The following is a 19,132-nucleotide window of genomic DNA, read 5'->3' on the forward strand; positions in this document are numbered from 1 at the left end:
TCGCTTTGCAGAGTGTTGCTTGTGAAACAGAAAATAGATGCAGCATTTAAATATGTGGTATTGTGTTCTTATTTTGCAGTTAAATCCAGATGTGAATGTTTTCCAGCGGAAATTTGTGAATGAAGTTAGAAGATGCGAAGAAATGGATCGAAAGCTTCGTATGTGCATTTTTGGTTCCATATTATATTCCTGTAATGAGTCAGTTGTCTTAAACTAGAGACACTAGTCCTCTTCACAAAAGAAGAAAATACTACAGAAGAAAAAGGAAGGAAGAATAGTCTTACGATCCTGATATTAAGATGAATTTCTTGTGTACAAGTAGATTTTATGGTATTGGGTGTAGGTGGTGCTTAATGGAAACCTTGTTTGAGACGACAAGGCTGAAAACTGAACATAATGTTTTTTTTTTTTTTTGTGGGAAGGTTTTTTTTTTTTTTTTTTAAGATTTTATTTATTTATTTGACAGACAGATTACAAGTAGGCAGAGAGGCAGGCAGAGAGAGAGGAGGAAGCAGGCTCCCTGCTGAGCAGAGAGTCCGATGTGGGGCTCGATCCCAGGACTCTGAGATCATGACCTGAGCTGAAGGCAGAGGCTTTAACCCACTGAGCCACCCAGGTGCCCCTGTGGGAAGGTTTTTATACCAGTACTGCATTATAGAATTATGAGAGGCAGGGCACAGACCCCCATCTTATTTTATTAAATAACTTTTTATTTTTTATTTTTTTAAAGATTTTTATACATATATGAGAGACAGAGAAAGAGAGAGAGAGAGACAGAGCACAGCAGAGGGAAAGGCAGAGGGAGAGGGAAAGGCAGAAGCAGACTCCTGGTGATCAGGGAACCCATCATGGGGCTCGATCCCAGGACCTGGAGATCATGATCTGAGCCAAAGGCAGATGCTTAATGATCTGAGCCATCCAGGTGCCCCAATAATTATTTATTTTAAAAATCTTTTTTTTTTTAAAGACTTTATTTATTTATTTGACAGACAGAGATTACAAGTAGACAGAGAGGCAGGCAGAGAGAGAGGAAGGGAAGCAGGCTCCCTGCTGAGCAGAGAGCCCGATGCGGGACTCGATCCCAGGACCCTGGGATCATGACCTGAGCTGAAGGCAGAGGCTTTAACTCACTGAGCCACCCAGGCCCCCCTAAAGATTTTATTTTTAAGCAATTTCTATATCCAGCATGGGGCTTAAACCCACAGCTCTGAAATCAAGAGTTGTATGCTCCACCGACTAAGCCATCTAGATGCCCCACTATCTAAGATGTCAACATAGCCTTTTTTTTTTAAGATTTTATTTATTTATTTGTGAGAGAGACAGTGAGAGAGAGCATGAGAGGGGAGAAGGTCAGAGGGAGAAGCGACTCCCCATGGAGTGGGGAGCTAGATGTAGGACTCGATCCCAGGACTCTGGGATCATGACCTGAGCTGAAGGCAGAGGCTTTAATCCACTGAGCCACCCAGGCGCCCCTGGGGAGTCTGTGATTTAGAGAGCGTGCAATGAAAGAAAAGGAACGTGGAGGAAAAATAATTTACATGTTGTGCTTCTTTCTATGAAAGTATCTTTATAGAAAAAGCTCTTTTTAGCCAGATTTTTGCTCTTATTTTTTTCCTCAAATATTGGCAATTCCAGGCCTATGTTATACATGAATGTTTTGATTCTGTCGTTTTAGGATTTGTTGAGAAAGAGATAAGAAAAGCTAATATCCCAATTATGGACACTGGTGAAAACCCAGAGGTGCCCTTCCCCCGGGACATGATTGACTTAGAGGTAAACAATTCTAAGGAAGCCAGATGTGTTTCTTTCTACTTAAATGCAGAAATTATTTTCCCGTGTGAATAGAGAATAGAGGAATTCTTGCTGCCATTGTCCACATTGTCTCTTGCTTGTGAGTTTCTTATGGAGACTTATTATAGAGCACTCTCTTGAACAATATCGCATGCTACCAAATAAACATTTGTCGCCTTATTGAAACCTTATTGGATTAATGTCAACTTACCTACCAATTTATTAATCTCATAGACTAAATGAATAAGCAGTAGACTTTTTTTTTTTAAGATTTTATTTATTTACTTGTCAGAGAGAGAACAAGCAGGGGGAGTGACAGGCAGAGGGAGAGGGAGAAGTAGGCTCCCTGCAAAGCAGAGGAAGCCCGATATGGGACTCTATCCCAGCAGAAAGCAGTCACTCAACCAACTGAGCCACCCAGGCGCCCCAGCAGTAGACTTTTCCATATTTATTTTATCCATCCAAAGTCCCCTGAGAAATTCAACCAAGTGTGTAATAGAACCTATAGATAAAGACAGAAGATGCTAAGCAAAAAATTTTCATCAAGAAGATTGCCTGGCAAAATCACATATTTGCTGGGTAGATATAAAATATGTTTGAACCATGAGGGTTGCAAGAATTCTATGGGATGGATGAATTAATCTGTCTTTCAGAACAAGCATATTGAGCTTATTGTAAGTTAATAGTTTGATTTTTTTTTTTCCTGTAGGCCAATTTTGAGAAGATTGAAAATGAACTGAAGGAAATCAACACAAACCAGGAAGCTCTGAAGAGAAATTTCCTGGAACTGACTGAATTAAAATTTATACTTCGCAAAACTCAGCAGTTTTTTGATGAGGTCAGACTATTGTTTCTTTTAGTATTTGAGCAGCTGATAACACACCCGCACAAGTGGGCCATGTTGTTATTCCAGAAATTATTTTAATTTGCTAGTTTGAAAGCAATACCATTTTTGCACTGTTTTAGTTGAAGAAATATCAGATTATGTTCCATTTTTCATGCAGTACACAGCCAGTCATGGTTTTGTATATTTTTGCATTTTCTGCAGTTTTTCATCCCGAGCTGGGGAAAGGAACCCTAAAGTAGTAGTATATATATAGTTGAAATTTTTACATTATATTTTAAGGTAAGTAAAGGGTTAAGGTAAAAGTTAAAGCAACAAGAAACATTCGGTCCTACATGAAACTATAATGAAGTTTTAACCTCTGAACTTTTTATCATCAAGTTTTTATTTTTATTTTATTCTCTATGTTTGCTTATCAGTCATGAGCACATTTGTAACTATCCACCTAGCACATATCACATTTTAATTTTTCAAGAGTTTTTCTTTATGTTTTATGGAAATACTGGAAGGATGCCTGTTTTGAAGTTCCTGGATTTTCACAGAAACTCAATTGCACTACTTTATAGGGAAAAATGTAAATCAGTTCCTGCGTTAAAAATGTAGGTTTTTTAAAAGGAAGGCTTCCTTCTAATTACACCTGGAGAGGATTTTCAGCCTGGACTTGCTTTATGGGTGGCCCAAGATATTGGTAACTCTCTTTTTTATGGTCAGGTGTCTTGGCCACCAGATTAGTAATATCAGACACTTCAGCTGTTGGTCCAGCCACTGTTCAGTGTGCCTTCCATAAAATTCTTCATGTCCTTTGCTCAACAACAACATGAAATTTGGCAAAGCTTTTTAAAAATAGAAGGCCTGTTTTAGTTAGCACATGATGTATTCTCTCTCTCTTTTTAAAGATTTTACTTATTTATTTAAGAGCGAGAGAGAGAGATGGGGCGCCTGGGTGGCTCAGTGGGTTGGGCCGCTGCCTTCAGCTCGGGTCATGATCTCAGAGTCTTGGGATCGAGTCCCACATCGGGCTCTCTGCTCGGCGGGGAGTGTGCTTCTCTCTCTCTCTCTCTCTCTCTCTCTCTCTCTGCCTGCCTCTCCATCTACTTGTGATCTCTCTCTGTCAAATAAATAAATAAAATCTTTAAAATTAAAAAAAAAAAAAAAAAAACGAGAGAGAGAGAGAGCATGCATAAGCAGTGGGGAGAGGGAGAAGCAGGCTCCCCGCTGAACAGGGAACCTGATGTGAAACTCCATCCCAAGATCCTGGGATCACGACCTGAGCTGAAGGCAGAAGCTTAACCCACTGAGCCACCCAGGCGCCCCATGTGACGTATTCTCAGTTCTACTTTTAATATCTGTCTTTTAGGGAAAGACCAACTCTCTAGCCCTCTAGACTGGAGCACGGGCTCTGTAACCAGCAGCGTGAGCCTGACCCGGGAACTTGTCAGAATGCACATTACTAGTCCTCACTCCAGACTCAGGGAATCAGAAACTCTGCGGGTGGGGCCCAGCAATATGTTTCCACAAGGTGACTCTGAGGCACACTAGTTTGTGAACCGCTGGGCTCCAGAAAGTTAGCTGAAGATGTGACACATTCCTCAGTAACTAAGAACTGACTCAGTGAAGCCACGCTAATTAAAAAAAAAATCCGTTGGGGCAAGGGAACAGGGAAAAGCTCAGAGGAATTTAATTGCGTGATCATCCCAAGGACAGTATCTGGCTATGTACCCAGAGAGGTTTGGTGTGAATATTCAGCTTGCTGACTGAGTGGAGAATTTTGAGACTGACAGAAACTTCTTTCACTAGTACTCGATATCTCATTGCATTAGAGGGTGTGGGACAGTGTGATGAACTCTTTCCAAGTGTTTCAGGTCTTTTGCAACAGGCATGGCCACTTTTGCCATCTGGTTTTAATGAACAAATAATCTGGAATTCCAGTTGCTCACTACCTGACCTGTTACTGTATTTATATTCATTAACTCACTGAGCTTTAATGAGCACCTACTCTTCATGAGTCACAAGATGAGTAAGACATGGTCCCTGTGCTTATGGAATGCATCACTGAGTCATATCAGGAAACATGCCAGAATACAGTATCTCCATATGCTCCCAGACGTGTGCTCTTCTAAAGCTGTCCAAGCTGCCCACAGGTCCATTTTCAGCTGGCCTCAGAGTCAAAGCTCAGGTACTTTGAGTATCATTTGGGGCTTAATTCTTTTGCCCTAACCCCCCTTCTTCCCCTTTTGATATAGTCTTAGTTTATTGCTGGGTTGTTGCTGAAATGTATGCACATGTCTTTCATAACCTCCTGAGTTTAAGGAATGGAATAGGTTTCCTTGTCTAGTTCATTCTGAGAGAAAATCTGAATAAACACTGACAAGTGGATTCCCTTACAGGCAATAGTTACTTGAATTGTTAATGTTATTAAAAACAAGATACTAAAAACAAAATAAGAGAAATCACTTGGAAACATGATCACAGTTTTAAAATCGCACGTTCTGGATTTAGGAATTTGCTTTGTGATTAATAAATCTCAACATGAAACACCCATGCTGAGAAGGCACTCTGGAAGTCTTCATGACCTTCATGCCCGATCCATAGTGTGTTGTTTCCCCCTTACACAAAACACTTTTTGGTGGGGGCAGGGAATAACCTTTTTTTTTTTTTTAAGATTTTTTTATTTGAGGTAGAATGAGAGTGAGAGAGAGAGAGTACAAGCATGGGGAGCAGCAGGCAGAGGGAGAAGCAGAACTCCCTGCTGAGCAGGGAGCCTGATGCGGGGCTTGATCCCAGGACTCTGGGATCATGACCTGAGCCAAAGGCAGGTATCCAACTGACTGAGCCACTCAGGCACCCCAGGGTGGGGGGTGGGTAATAATCTTGAAGTACTTTTGAGCATGAGGCCTTGGCTGTGAGAGATCTTTGGCTGCTTTTGTCATCAGTTTCTCTTGTTCCTAGCACCCTCACCATAGTGTGGGGAGTCTTCTGGCAACAGCTACTCTGCCTTTCTTCTTGAGTGCAGAGTCCATGCCTTGCAGAGGCGTGTCACTAGCTCAGAGTCTCAGCCAGGTTCCTTTCAATGGCCCTTGCCCTACTGTTGTCAGACAGCAGCATCAGGTGTCACTGCCTTGACAGGAAATGAGACCTCACAGAGTAAGCGCATCTGTGCACGTGAGCGCACACTTTAAATAATGCGAAAGATAAAGAAACTTGCCACCCTCAAATCTCGGAAATGTAATTTTTTTCACAAGATTGTCTTCCATGCCTGAGATTATAATGTTTGCAAATGGCCTAAAATACGACCAGTTCAAACCCTTCTTTTTTTTTTTTTTTATAAAATTTGGTGAACATGATCAGTAACCTATAATAATGAGTTACCAAAAAATGGCTAAATCAGGAAGTGGTTCTTTCCATCTTTAGGCATAGCAGTCATGATTGGCAAGATGTCTGGAAGGGGAAGAGTAAACATAAATTGAGCATTCTTATGATTTAAGATGATTACAAATTCAACTTAGCCATTTCTTATCCAGAGCATTTAAAATGACTTGTTAATGATTATCCTTTTCTCAGTCTTCTTGCTTATGAAGAACTGTAAGAGCTGGAGAGCGTTCTCTGCATCTTTTACCATAAGCACCCTAACATATGAGAGCGTAAAGAAGACTGGAAAAGTAATGGTTAATGGCATGCAGGTCTCCCTGCCTTCCTTTCCTTCTGCGTCTTCCATCCATCTGCTTTACTTTACTTTTCTTTCCCATCTGCCATCTCCTCTGGGGCTTGGGTGAATACCTTCAGTGATGAAATGTGGTTTCTCTCGCAGTGTAGCTGGAAGTAAAAGCGTTTACTCTCGTTAATTAATGCAGCTTGAACCAGACGCGCTGTGGACAGGACGCCGCTGAGATTCTGCCACTTCCTCTTTTAGGGCATGGTTTTCGTGTTCTGACTGGGGGAAAGGTGAACCGGAGAGCATAGCAAGTAATTCAGACACACATTGGCAGTGTTGTTATTGTTATTAAGGAACCCAGAATAGGATTCAGATACCCCACGATGCAGTTTTAGAGATCGTCTTAAAGGCCCTCAGTGAGCAGTTCTGGTCCTCCTAGTTCCCCATGAGGCACAATTATTTTATTTAAAAATGTTTGACTTTCCGCTCTAAGGTTTAGGATTTTTTTTTTTTTTTTAAGATTTTATTTATTTGACAGGGCGAAAGAGATCACAAGTGGGCAGAGAGGCCAGCAGAGAGAGGGGGAAGCAGGTTCCCCGCTGAGCAGAGAGCCTGATACGGGGCTCGATCCCAGGACCCTGAGATCATGACCTGAGCCGAAGGCAGAAGCTTAACCTGCTGAGCCACTCAGGCGCCCCATAAGATTTAGGATTCTTAAGTAGCAAGTAGTGAAATTATTAATTAGAATCTTATTGCAAGTTTCCATTTAATTTGAACTCTGCTGAGGATTGTGTACACCCACAGAGCCCCAGGGTGGGAGTAGATGATAGGGTAGTCTGGTTTTGCCGCTCCAGCAGTTGTCCCCTGTACAGCACATAGGCTTGCGCTGTGCCTGATCTTTTGGATTTACTGAAACCAGGTCTTATGAACCATGGCAGGAAGTAGGCAGAAGTCTTGTGGGTAGCAGTCAGTTTCACTGGTTTTTGCCAAGGGACATCCCTAAAAGAAGTTGAAATGAGGTAGTCATCTAGATCCTTAAAATGAGTTACCTGTGGCTTGCAATCAGCTGATTTGATATTAAGTAGAAACAAAAAAGCTAAACTTCCATTTGATAGGAAATGGAAACCTGTTGCCCGCATTTTCTCATCTTAAACTTGATTTCAACATCTGAGGACAGTATCTGTCTCCCCTCTGATGTACTCAATGCCTGCCCTTCCTTTTCTTTTTTTTTTTTCTTTTTTTTTTTTTCGAGGGGTCAGGGAGTGAAAGGAGGGTTGAATGTTGATCCTGCATCAACTTTTAGAATTCACTTCCCCAAAAATTTCTTTATTTTTTTTTTTTTAGGCTTTCAGCCTTATCATTTGGTTTATATCTGTAGGTTTATACTCAATCCTAAAGTCCTCCCCCCCCACCCCTTGGCTTTACATTTATGGTCCTGTCACTTATCAGGTGAGATTCCATTGTGACATTTTTTAAGGTTTTTTGGGGTATTTTTGTTGTTTTTCTAAGATTTTATTCATTCATTTGACACAGGGAGACACAGCGAGAGAGGGAACACAAGCAGGGGGAGTAGGAGAGGGAGAAGCAGTCCCCCCACCGCCCCCCCCCGGCAAGCAGGGAGCCTGATGTGGGGATCCATCCCAGGATCCTGGGATATGACCTGAGCTGAAAGCAGACACTTAACAATTGAGCCACATAGACGCCCCACCCCGTGACATTTTTTGATCACGGGGTTAACAAGAAGGGAGTTGAATTGATGTTTGGGATGAAAATGATAGAGAAAAATTCCCCTAATTTTTTTGTTTAGTTTTGCTTTGAAAAGGGAGATTATTCTGGCTGATTTCTAGTCTTTGGTCAAGCAAGCAGTGTGTGGATATTAAAGTTGGGGAGATCAAGTGATAGAGACGTTGATTGGCCTTTATTTTTTAGAGCAGCTTCTCCTTTTTGATAAGAATAAAAGGTGGTAGGATGCGTTGGGTAGAGAGAGTCTAGGAAGTATAGATCTCCATCTGAGAAGGTCCTTCTCCTTCATTTCATTGTATAAACTGTCATGGTGGAAATCATTTTAAATCTGAACAATTAAACTAGCGTACATGCTCTATATTGGCTTATTATCGGCTACGTTATCTTCACTTGATTAAGATTATTGGCTTCCACTTTGTTCTCAGTGACACTTAAGCTGTATAGCCTAACATCACCTTTTTAATATTCTTAGATTCCCGGTCAGAAACTAGGCCACTCAGAGAGGTTTTCACCTTTTCTTCCTTTTGTTGATACAGTGGAGGCCTAGGCCTGCCCATCTACTGTGCTTGTGGAGAAAGAGATACTCTTTATTTTTTTTTAATATGATTTACTTTTTTTTTTTTTTTGTTGCGTTTTTTTTTATTTATTTTTTTATTTGTTTGAGAGAGAGAGAGAGAGAGAGAGCGAGAACACCCACAAGCAGGCAGAGGTAGAGAGAGAAGCAGGCTCCCTGCCGAGCAAGGAGTCTGATGCGGAACTCGATCCCAGGACCCTGGGATCATGACCTGAGCCAAAGGCAGTGGCTTAATCTACTGAGCCATCCAGGCGTCCCAAGAAATACTCTTTAAATCCCATGGCTTGGGGCATTTTATATGGTGGCCATGTTGAAAGCTCTCATGTTCTGAATTTTGAAGAACATGGAAACCCAGACATGTGGAAATGCCCCTTCCGCCTTTCTCCTGATCCCACTGTGCTCGGGACGGTGGCTGTGCCTTGCTTTCTTCCTTGGAAGGAGAGTCTCCATCTTTCACATTCCCACCCAGGGAAAATTCTAGTCTGTAGCTGCCTGGAAATTTGATGTTGCGAGTATCTTCACAGTTGCTTTGGTTCAGCTAAAAACAGAAACATTTCAGCTTCCATCCGTATGCACACATATTTCCTGATACTTTCATGGCTCATTCAGGGAAACACAGAAAAAAATGGTTTCCACCAAATAACAGATTTATACATTGTCACCATTATTTAATGTTTTTTTCCTTTATTCCTTGTTTCAAAAACCATTTCCCCAGATGCTTTACTGGGGCATTTAAGCTTTCTTTTCCTCTTGTTTCTTTCTTTTGTTTTCTTCCCTTATTGTTTTTGTGGGTATGTCGTCTCTTTTGGTGGTTTCTTTCTTTTCTGTCTTTATTTTCTGAACTTATCTCCTGGTTCCTCGTTCCCTGCATGCCACTAACTATTTTCATTAGATATTAATTGATTTGTGAATTCAGGCTGAATTGCATCATCAGCAGATGGCGGATCCAGACTTGTTGGAAGAGTCCTCGTCCCTCCTGGAGCCAAGTGAGATGGGAAGAGGCACACCTTTAAGACTTGGGTAAGTCGTGCTTCAACCCTCCATAACTCGGGGTCACATTCATTTTTGCTGTCAAAAGAGTAGTGAGGCTGGGCATTCAATTGTTTCCAGGATGCATTCTCTTCTGAATTTCTTGAGACATTCCTATGTCACTTTGGATTCAGTTCCTGAGCTGTTCCATCAACCCTCTCCTGGTTCTGGGAAGAAGACTTTGGGAGCCCTTTTGACATAACATTGCATAGCTGTGTGTTTGTCATGTTTGCGCCTCTCCCCTCACTTCCCTTCTTTGTCTTAAAGCCTTCCAACCCATGGCGTGGAGTAGAGTTCCCCATCTGGCTCTTCTCCCCACAGCTTCGTGGCTGGTGTGATTAACCGGGAGCGCATCCCTACTTTTGAGCGCATGCTTTGGCGGGTGTGCCGGGGGAATGTGTTCCTGCGACAGGCTGAAATCGAGAACCCCCTGGAGGATCCTGTGACTGTAAGACAAGGAAATTGTGTCCTGTGGCGTAGGTCTTGTAAAAGGGAGCTCAGAGCAGTAACCCTGCATGGTACCCCCTGAGTCTGGCCCTCCCACAGAGGATCCCTTAAGTTTCCCCCTGCCCCGATCTGCAAATAGGAAGTATTGCTCTTTTCCTCTTAACTTCCGTCCTCTATGTGCCGATGATGTGTACTGACAGATGCATAGACATTTCGAGCCTCACCTGTGTCAGTATTATTTGGACTATAAGTATATTTTCTCCCCTTATTTTAAACTTCAGCTTTATATACTTTCTGTTACTTATCAGAGGCCAAAAGAAAATTAATTAACTTTCTATGAAAATTCAGAGTGTGACATCTGAATTTTCCAGTTCCAAGTTTCCAATTCCAGTTCTAGTTCAATGTGTAAGGAGAGGAGAGAGTTCCTCCTCAACTATGACCTTTATAAGTTGATGAAAGTTTTACTTGGTAAGGTTTTTTTGTCTACTTGTTTGTTGGGAGATTTAGAAACTTCGTTTAAAACTAATACATTAAAAAAAAAAACAAAAAAAACTAATACATTGTGCAAGATCAGAGGATCTTCCCTACCTCGTGCTTTGCAGAGTAGGAATGGCTGAACACCTTGGCATTTGACATAATGGGGCAGAGCTCTTAACATCAACATACACTAAGTATGGTGAATCCTGATTTCAAAGTTCCCAAGCAAGGAAGGTGAAGTGTTCTGCAAAAAAATTTACTTTACTTTTATATTGGTATTATTTGGAAGCCTGGGCTTTGTTTTTCTGTTGAAAGTTATCCTTTGGATTTTCTAAAATAAGTATCCTTTGCTCTCCACAAAGAGAGATTGGATTGTGAGACTTCTCATAATGAGTGGGTCATGCAGCTGAAATGGTCTGAGCACCTGAGGCTTTTATCCTTTTATCCTCCTGAACAGGAGAGTGGTGACACTTAGGGTTCAGGGAGCTCCCAGAGGAGCAGAGCTGGGCAGACTCCCCGCAGGCTGTCCTCGCGTTGTGGAGACACTGCAGTCTGTAGTGACTCTTAATGTGGAGCTGTTCTCGGGAATATTTGGACAAATTTCTGGGCAACAGAAAGATTATTTTATCAACAAGTTGAGGAAAGGGGTCTGGATAGCTACAGCAGAGCGGCTACACGAGGCACATGCTCCAGTTTATTTTCCATCCTGGAGAACTTAGGGATTTAAGACTCTTTGCCTCATTTTCTTCACTCCTCATCTCCTTTTATTCTTCTAAAGCCTGTTTGTTTTTTATTATAAGAACTCTGGGAATATGAGAAAATACAGGCAACCAGAGACAATACTGGTTAACACCCAGTTATGCTTAATTTTCTGACCTTGCCCTGCAGTCCTTGTGTCAGACTCCATGTGTGAACTTGGTATTTGTAGTAGATGGCCCTCCTCCCTGGCCCTTAAATCAAACTTAGCATGAAGCATGAGATTCTATATCAGCATTCTTCCCAAACCCTCACCTCCTTATGGTTCCTCAGTCCCCTTTATCTGGGAACTTCTAAGCGTGGAACAAACAGGAATGGCTTCCTTTTCTCTCCTCCCTCCTTACTCAGGCATTGTAGGGTCTGAGGTTCAATTAGTAAAAAGGGCTATATGGTGCTACAAGGAGAATCATCTTAGCATCTGTATTTCAGCTCATGGTTGAGTTTAAAAACAAATACAGAAGGGTTTTTTGTGTGAATGGGAGACCACAGGGCAAATGTTCTAGTAACAGAGCTTAAAAAGTACAGGGTTGCCATATCCTTCAAGGACTCCCATTGTTCCTGTAGCACCAAGTAGGGTATTTAAGAAATTTTCTTCCAGGCCAGAAATCTGATTTCTTTGTTTTGGGTTTGGGGCCCAGGGTGACCACGTGCACAAGTCTGTATTCATCATCTTCTTCCAAGGCGATCAGCTGAAAAACAGAGTCAAGAAAATCTGCGAAGGGTAAGAGAAATGTGCCTCCCAGAGGGTGCAGCCAGGCTGCCTATTAAGCCATGGAATATAGAAGAGTGAAACAGTAACCCTTTTAGTCTACTTTGACACAGTGCAAGTATCTTTTAATTATATTAGGACTATTTTAAACAATTAGAAATGACCTAAGTTCGTTTTTAAAAGTACTGTCAAAACCACAATTTCCTTTCTTTGAAAAAATGTATTTAGGACTCATGGTTTACAAATGCTACATTGTTTTAGGACAATGGGTTTGTGTACCCAGTAGTGTGCTATATAGGCACTGTGCCCTCATACTTTTCTGAAATTCTACCCATAGGATCTCTTTTCCTTGCCACCTTTTTCTAATAATTTACAATATGATTTGCACTACTGAGTTTTTATTTATTTTTATTTTTTAAAGATTTTATTTATTTATTTGACAGAGATCACAAGTAGGCAGAGAGGCAGGCAGAGAGAGAGGAGGAAGCAGGCTCTCTGCTGAGCAGAGAGCCCGATGCGGGGCTGGATCCCAGGACCCTGAGATCATGACCTGAGCCGAAGGCAGAGGCTTAACCCCCTGAGCCACCCAGGAGCCCCTCACCACTGAGTTTTTAACACTTTAAGGGAATTCAGTAGCTGCAGAGAATGTAAGGGTAGTTCAGATGTTCTTGCTCTATCTATAGGACACTTAGAATTTATTAATGATCAGTGCTCCAGTCTGAGCTAATCCTGTTCTGGTCCTTCTAGTACACTGAGATTGCTTTCTGAGGTTATTTAAATTGGACAGGTTAAGAAACTTAAGTTTTTGGGGTGCCTGAGTGGGTCAATGGGTTAAAGCCTCTGCCTTCAGCTCAGGTCATGATCCCAGGATGCTGGGATCGAGCCCCACTTTGGGCTCTCTGCTCAGTGGAGAGCCTGTTTCCCCATCTCTCTGCCTGCCTCTCTGCCTGCTTGTGATCTCTGTCTGTCAAATAAATAAATAAAATCTTAAAAAAAAAAAAAAAGAAAGAAACTTTGTTTTTCACTGGGCTGTGTCTGTATGTTCCAGGTTCCGGGCCTCACTCTATCCCTGTCCTGAGACACCACAGGAGCGGAAGGAAATGGCTTCTGGAGTTAACACCAGGATTGACGATCTCCAAATGGTATCAGAGGGCTGGAGGGAATTTGTGTGTGTGTGAAATACTATAATCGAAGACCATTCTCCTTCCTTGAAATACTAACAGTTTATGAGATACCTATAGCAGCCAGGATGCCAAAAACGAAAGTGTCCGTGGGTGACTTGTGCTGTTGGGCGCTGGGGAAAAGTTGCAGGGAATGACTGCTAAAAATAGCATGACAGTGTTAATCATCCTCAAACGCGACAGGAATGCTATACCTCCGAAATTGTTGTTGCTTTGAGTATTCAGTTTCCCTCCTTATGAGTCTGAGATATTTTTTATGAGGTAAAAAAAAGTATACTTAGATGAGAAAAAAATATCAAGCAATACAGAAGTACACATAAAGTCAGTTCCTTCGTCTCACACTCTCTCTCCTTCCAGAGGCAGCCACTCTTAATAGCTTGGTGTGTAACTCTGGTTGCCTCAGATCTTAACCACACGGTCTAGCCAGAGAGGCCTACTGTAAGTCTTGTACCCCAGAAGAGACTGACATCACCAGTGTGGTTTATACACTCCACGGTTATCATGAGGTCCTAAGGTTGGAGTCATGACTGAGGCATCCATGGAGGGAAAGCATGGCCAGTTGGAGCTTTGTTCCAGGTTGAAAGGATGTGATGATTGTCCTCTTGAAGCATTAAAACACACAGCAGTCCCCGCTCCCCCTTCTCTGTGATTTTGCCTTCTGAGATCTCAGTTACCCACAGTCGACTGCGGGTCTGAAACATGATCCTCCCCCTGATGATGTCAGAAGGCTAGTAGCAGCCTACGCTATTCTCCTCACTCCATCCCTTCACCTAGGCATTGTGTCCTCTCACATCCTCACAAGAAGGGTGAGTATGGTACAATAAGATATTGAGAGAGAAAGACCACATTCGCATGACTTTTATTGTAACATATTGTTATATTCTGTTCTATTATTAGTGTTGTTAATCTCTTACTGTACGTAATTTTTTTTAATTAAACTTTGTCATAGGTATGTGTGTGTAGAACAAAATGTACTATAAATAGTTAGATAATATTAACGGTTTCAGGCACTCACTGGGGATCTTGGGTGGTGTCCCCTACAGATAGGGGCCCACTGTACTTAATATCAAAGACAGTTCTTCCCAGCAGGGGCAGAATTGTCAGAGATATGTTCTAACTCCTATTTCAACTCCCTTTATCATCTTTCCCTCCAGCCCCCATTGTCTCTGACCCACCAACAACCTATTCCCATCTCCTTTGAGATACACTTAACCTGTTTAACCAAGGGAAGAGAGTTTTTTAGACTTTTAGACCTGCTGGCAGGTGATAGGCCAGTTAGAACATTCTGGGTTCTAGAGCTATCTTATCTCCTCCTTGACTTAATGCATAGGTTTTTAAAAGGCACCGGCAATATGCAAAATTTGATCTTTGAAATACCCAGCTGTATGAACTGAAAGTTTATTTTTTTTAAAAGATTTTATTTATTTATTTGAGAGAGTGAGAGAGAGAGCGCGTGAGAGGAGGGAGGGTCAGAGGGAAAAGCAGTCTCCCCATCAGGGAGCCCCATGTGGGACTCATTCCTGGGACTCCAAGATCATGCCTGAGCCAAAGGAAGTCACCCAACCACTGAGCCACCCAAGCACCCTGAACTGAAACTTTAAAAAGGAATAGAGGGTGGGGCGCCTGGGTGGCTCAGTGGGTTAAAGCCTCTGCCTTATGCTCAGGTCATGATCTCAGGGTTCTGGGATTGAGTCCCGCATCGGGCTCTCTGCTCAGCGGGGAGCCTGCTTCCTCCTCTCTCTCTCTCTCTGCCTACTTGTGATCTCTGTCTGTCAAATAAATAAATAAAAATCTTAAAAAAAAAAAAAAAAAGAATTGAGGGGTGCCTGGCTGGATCAGTCGGTAGAGCATGCAACTCTTGATCTTGGGGCTGTGAGTTGGAGCCCCATGTTGGGTATGGAGATTACTTAAAAATAGAATCTTAAAAAAAAAAATGTGGGTGTGGGGGATAGGGAAAGAGAAAAGCAGATAGGGCAATGCTTACAAGTTTATCCAGCATCCTTCCTGAAGTTTGAATAGTAGTTGTAAAATTGTCAACAGCCAGGAGGTGTGAAAATAACTTTGTTCCTTCTCAAGTGATACAAGAGATTCTCTAGCATGTGTGTTTTTTATGGAAGTCACCACCTATTGCCCTTCAGAAAGTAGTTACTACTTTTTTCTGAATTGACTTGATGAACCAGGTATGATGGAGCCCTGTGTATTTTTTTTTTTAAGATTTTTTTTATTTATTTGACAGAGATCACTAGCAGGCAGAGAGAGAGAGAGAGGAGGAAGCAGGCTTCCCGCTGAGCACAGAGCCCGATGTGGGGCTCGATCCCAGGACTCTGGGATCATGACCTGAGCCAAAAGGAGAGGCTTTAACCCATTGAGCCACCCAGGCACCCCAGCCTTGTGCATTTTAAAGAAATGTGGAGATTTAAGGTCAATTTTCATGCAGAAGTGTGAGTGGCGGGTTGCTCGCCCTTTGGCTTAGCCTCTCTCTTGCTGTTGAAATCATAAATGGTGATAAACGAGGCAGTAGAATGTTAAGTATCCCTGCTCTTAAGGGCAATGTGTACTGGTTTCCAAAGGATCACCACTGAAACGTCTTTTTTCCCCCAAGAATCCTGACAGAAAGATAAAGACTTATCTGCCCCACGATAACAGTGGTATGTGGCAGTCTAAATATCTTCTAAGGGTTTGAGTCCTTCTGACCCTGCAGTGTCTCCTGTCCCTTGTTTCCTGGCATGGAGTCTCTCTTGGCATAGGCGGGCAGCGGCATTCAGCCCTGCCTCTTTCCCATCATTCCCCAGTGCTGGCTTATGTTCATCACATTCTGCAGCTTACTGTTTTTAATAGTGGATTTTGTCCAGTCCCAGCCCTATGCTGCTGATGTCTTTGAGTCTGAGTTACAGACTCTACATGGAAAGTCATTGTTCTTTAATGATCAGATAAGCTGTGGAGTTGGGGGGAAGATAAATATAGAGGACCTAAAAACTATCTCTTCAGGTTTCTTTTTAGCTTAACGCTGAATGAAAATGAATATTAGTAACTAAAATTCTAATTCCTTATAATCCCCCCCCGAAAAAAAGCCATTCTAGTCAGAAGAAGAATAAATCCCTAGCAATCCTGCTCAGAAAGCTGTGCTCTTTGCCATTCATATGCTGAGACCTAAGCCTGGTGTAGAAGGATCTCTCGTGCTGCTTTCTCTCCCATAAGGTTCTCAATCAAACAGAGGATCACCGCCAGCGGGTCCTGCAGGCGGCTGCTAAGAACATCCGAGTCTGGTTCATCAAAGTGCGGAAGATGAAGGCCATTTACCACACCCTGAACCTGTGCAACATCGACGTGACCCAGAAGTGCCTGATCGCAGAGGTCTGGTGCCCCGTTACCGACCTCGACTCCATCCAGTTTGCGCTCAGAAGGGGCACGGTGAGTCCCCCACAGCTGGCAGTGCAGCTGGGAGGAGCAGTTCCCATCCGTACTAACATTAATTGATGACATTTATGGCATTTTTACTTTCAGAGTTCTTGGGTAGACTCATCTTGTACTCCTCTTGCCTCCTAACAATACATTTTGTATAACCTTGTTTTCCAGATGTGGAAACTACAGTTCAAAAAAATGAAATGACTGGGCTCCTGGGTGGCTCAGTCCTCAGTCGGTTGAGTGTCTGACTCGATTTCAGCTCAAGTCATGATCTCAGGGCTGTGAGATCCAGCCCCACATCGGGCTCCACGCCGAGCGTAGAGTCTGCTTGGGATTCTCTCTCTCTCCCCCTCCCCCACTCATGTACCCGCACACTCTCTCGCTCTCAAAATTAATATATAAATATTAAAATATTTTTTTAAAAAGATGAAATGACTTGGTTATATACTCATGCTTCTTCAGAATCGCTCCTGACCAGAATGTCAGTTTCTTTATCCATTCTCTTTGCCCCTTAGACTGGTTCCCTTTTTTTTTTTTTTTAAAGATTTTATTTTCTTGAGAGAGAGGGAAGGCAGAGCACAAGCGGCAGGGGGTAGGGAGGGGCAGAGGAAGAGGGAGAAGCAGACCCCACTGAGCAGGGAGCCCGGTGCAGGGTCGTTGATCCCAGGACTCTGAGATCATGACCTGAGCCAAAGACAGCAGCTTAACCAACTGAGCCACCCAGGCACTCCCATCAGACTGCTCTGAGAGATAACCCTGGCAGTCCTGTCTAGTAGTTAGAGTTCGAGAAGATAGCGCTGCTTTCTCCATAAAAGGGCAGAACAAGAATACTCTTAACGCTGCTTTCTCCATAAAAGGGCAGAACAACAATACTCTTAGAAAGGCACGTGAGAATGTCTCCAGACAAGGAAGCTCCATGTTTTCTTTGGTTGCACATTTTGGAATTAAATTTTCTCACATAAGGATATTCTTTGTAACACTTAATTTAAATCTTTCACTGTAGATTTTATACCTAGCTCATATTTCTCCAAAGACTGGGCAAGATTGACATACAATTTACATAAAGTAAAAAGCACCTATTTTATATGTGTAGTTTAATGAGTTTTGACAAATACATACGATCTAAGTTTGATATATATGTTTACTGTTTCCCAGGAACACAGTGGTTCCACTGTGCCCTCTATTCTGAACAGGATGCAAACAAATCAGACGCCCCCAACCTATAACAAAACAAACAAGTTCACGTATGGCTTTCAGAACATAGTAGATGCTTATGGAATTGGAACTTACCGAGAAATAAATCCAGGTAAAAAAGCTTGAATCTTCTCCCTCTAGAGGTTTTATTTGTTTGTTTGTTTGTTTCTTCTAATGTCTCCCTTCAAATGTTCCTGAGTAACTGGCGTAAAACTAATGATGTTGTCAAGACCTCAGCCCTGGCAGAATTCCTGTAAGGAGGTGCCCATTTTGACACAGGGAGGGAAGTTTATTACTGGGCGGCTCTCCTTTGAGACTTGGTTTTATAGGAGTGAGCTCAGGGGATTGGATTCTTTTGTGTGCTCTCACAACTATGAAACACCTGGCTTTCTCTAGCACACCATTTGTAGGAAGTTCTTTAAGCAAAAGTTTTTTCCGAGATTTCTGATATTTTTAAATGGCTTCCCTATTCCAGGTTAGAGAAAACTTAGCAATTATCGACCATTTTAGACACAAAGCAGATTTCACAAAGCAAAAACAGGAGAGTAATTATTAAGTCACAAGTCTGAGAATTTGTTTTTAGCTAAAGTCTGCGGGACTGGCTTTTCTCTGGGCTCTGGTCTTCCTCCCACTTACCTGGGAACTTTATTCAGCTGAGAAATGGTTGCTGCACAAGAGAAGAAAGCTTGCCTGTCAAAGGAGCAGCTTTCTGGGGCTAGAGAAAGGGAATCAAAGAACAAACCACACCGTTGCCAGGTCTAGGGACAGAACTTTCACTTCCTGTGTTCTTTGTTTAAAATGCTAATGGTCGCCCAGATCCCATCAGAGCTGCTTTGTGAGGACGTGGGGATCCTGTCATGGAAGATTTTCTCTGGGAGTCCGTCTGACCAACAGCTAGAGAATAAGTCCCCTTATACTGATCTTAGTGTATGAGGAGGAATGTGATCTGCTGCTGATGGTCGCGGTTTTCTGTACTTCGTTTTTTTCCTCTGGTTTCTTTATAGCTCCATATACCATCATCACTTTCCCTTTCCTGTTTGCTGTGATGTTTGGGGACTTTGGCCATGGTATTTTGATGACCCTTTTTGCTGTATGGATGGTATTGAGGGAGAGCCGGATCCTGTCTCAGAAGAATGAGAATGAGGTAATGTTTGCTCCATCTGCATTGGACTGAAACTTTGTCATCTCTCAAGCATTCATTATAAAATTATGATCTGGGAGTCTTTTATCCATGCATTTACAGAGAAGTTACAGAGGCCATTACAGGAGTAGAGAAGTTATATTCATTTTAACTCTAAAGTAGTCATGTGTTGTGAAATTAATTTCTTGT

At 42.3% G+C, this 19,132-nt stretch overlaps 1 protein-coding gene across 4 annotated transcripts in view; it reads left to right on the forward strand.

The window, feature by feature from the left end:
* LOC111151299 (ATPase H+ transporting V0 subunit a1) overlaps window positions 1-19,132 on the forward strand; it is a 55,973-nt gene that overhangs the window by 11,279 nt on the left and 25,562 nt on the right. For all 4 annotated transcript variants that reach the window (XR_002640852.1, XM_022509191.1, XM_022509193.1 and 1 more), the window contains exons 2-11: window positions 80-158; window positions 1,676-1,773; window positions 2,501-2,629; window positions 9,521-9,624; window positions 9,955-10,081; window positions 11,952-12,034; window positions 13,071-13,164; window positions 16,402-16,614; window positions 17,764-17,914; window positions 18,807-18,946. Coding sequence is in view for 3 of the 4 variants with exons in the window: in XM_022509191.1 (XP_022364899.1) it covers window positions 80-158; window positions 1,676-1,773; window positions 2,501-2,629; window positions 9,521-9,624; window positions 9,955-10,081; window positions 11,952-12,034; window positions 13,071-13,164; window positions 16,402-16,614; window positions 17,764-17,914; window positions 18,807-18,946 (1,218 nt within the window). In the remaining variant the exon portion in view is untranslated. The remainder of the gene's footprint in view (window positions 1-79; window positions 159-1,675; window positions 1,774-2,500; window positions 2,630-9,520; window positions 9,625-9,954; window positions 10,082-11,951; window positions 12,035-13,070; window positions 13,165-16,401; window positions 16,615-17,763; window positions 17,915-18,806; window positions 18,947-19,132) is intronic.

Source organism: Enhydra lutris, unplaced genomic scaffold, assembly GCF_002288905.1.
Source record: "Enhydra lutris kenyoni isolate GAN:26980312 unplaced genomic scaffold, ASM228890v2 scaffoldscaffold26, whole genome shotgun sequence".
NCBI lineage: Eukaryota > Metazoa > Chordata > Mammalia > Carnivora > Mustelidae > Enhydra > Enhydra lutris.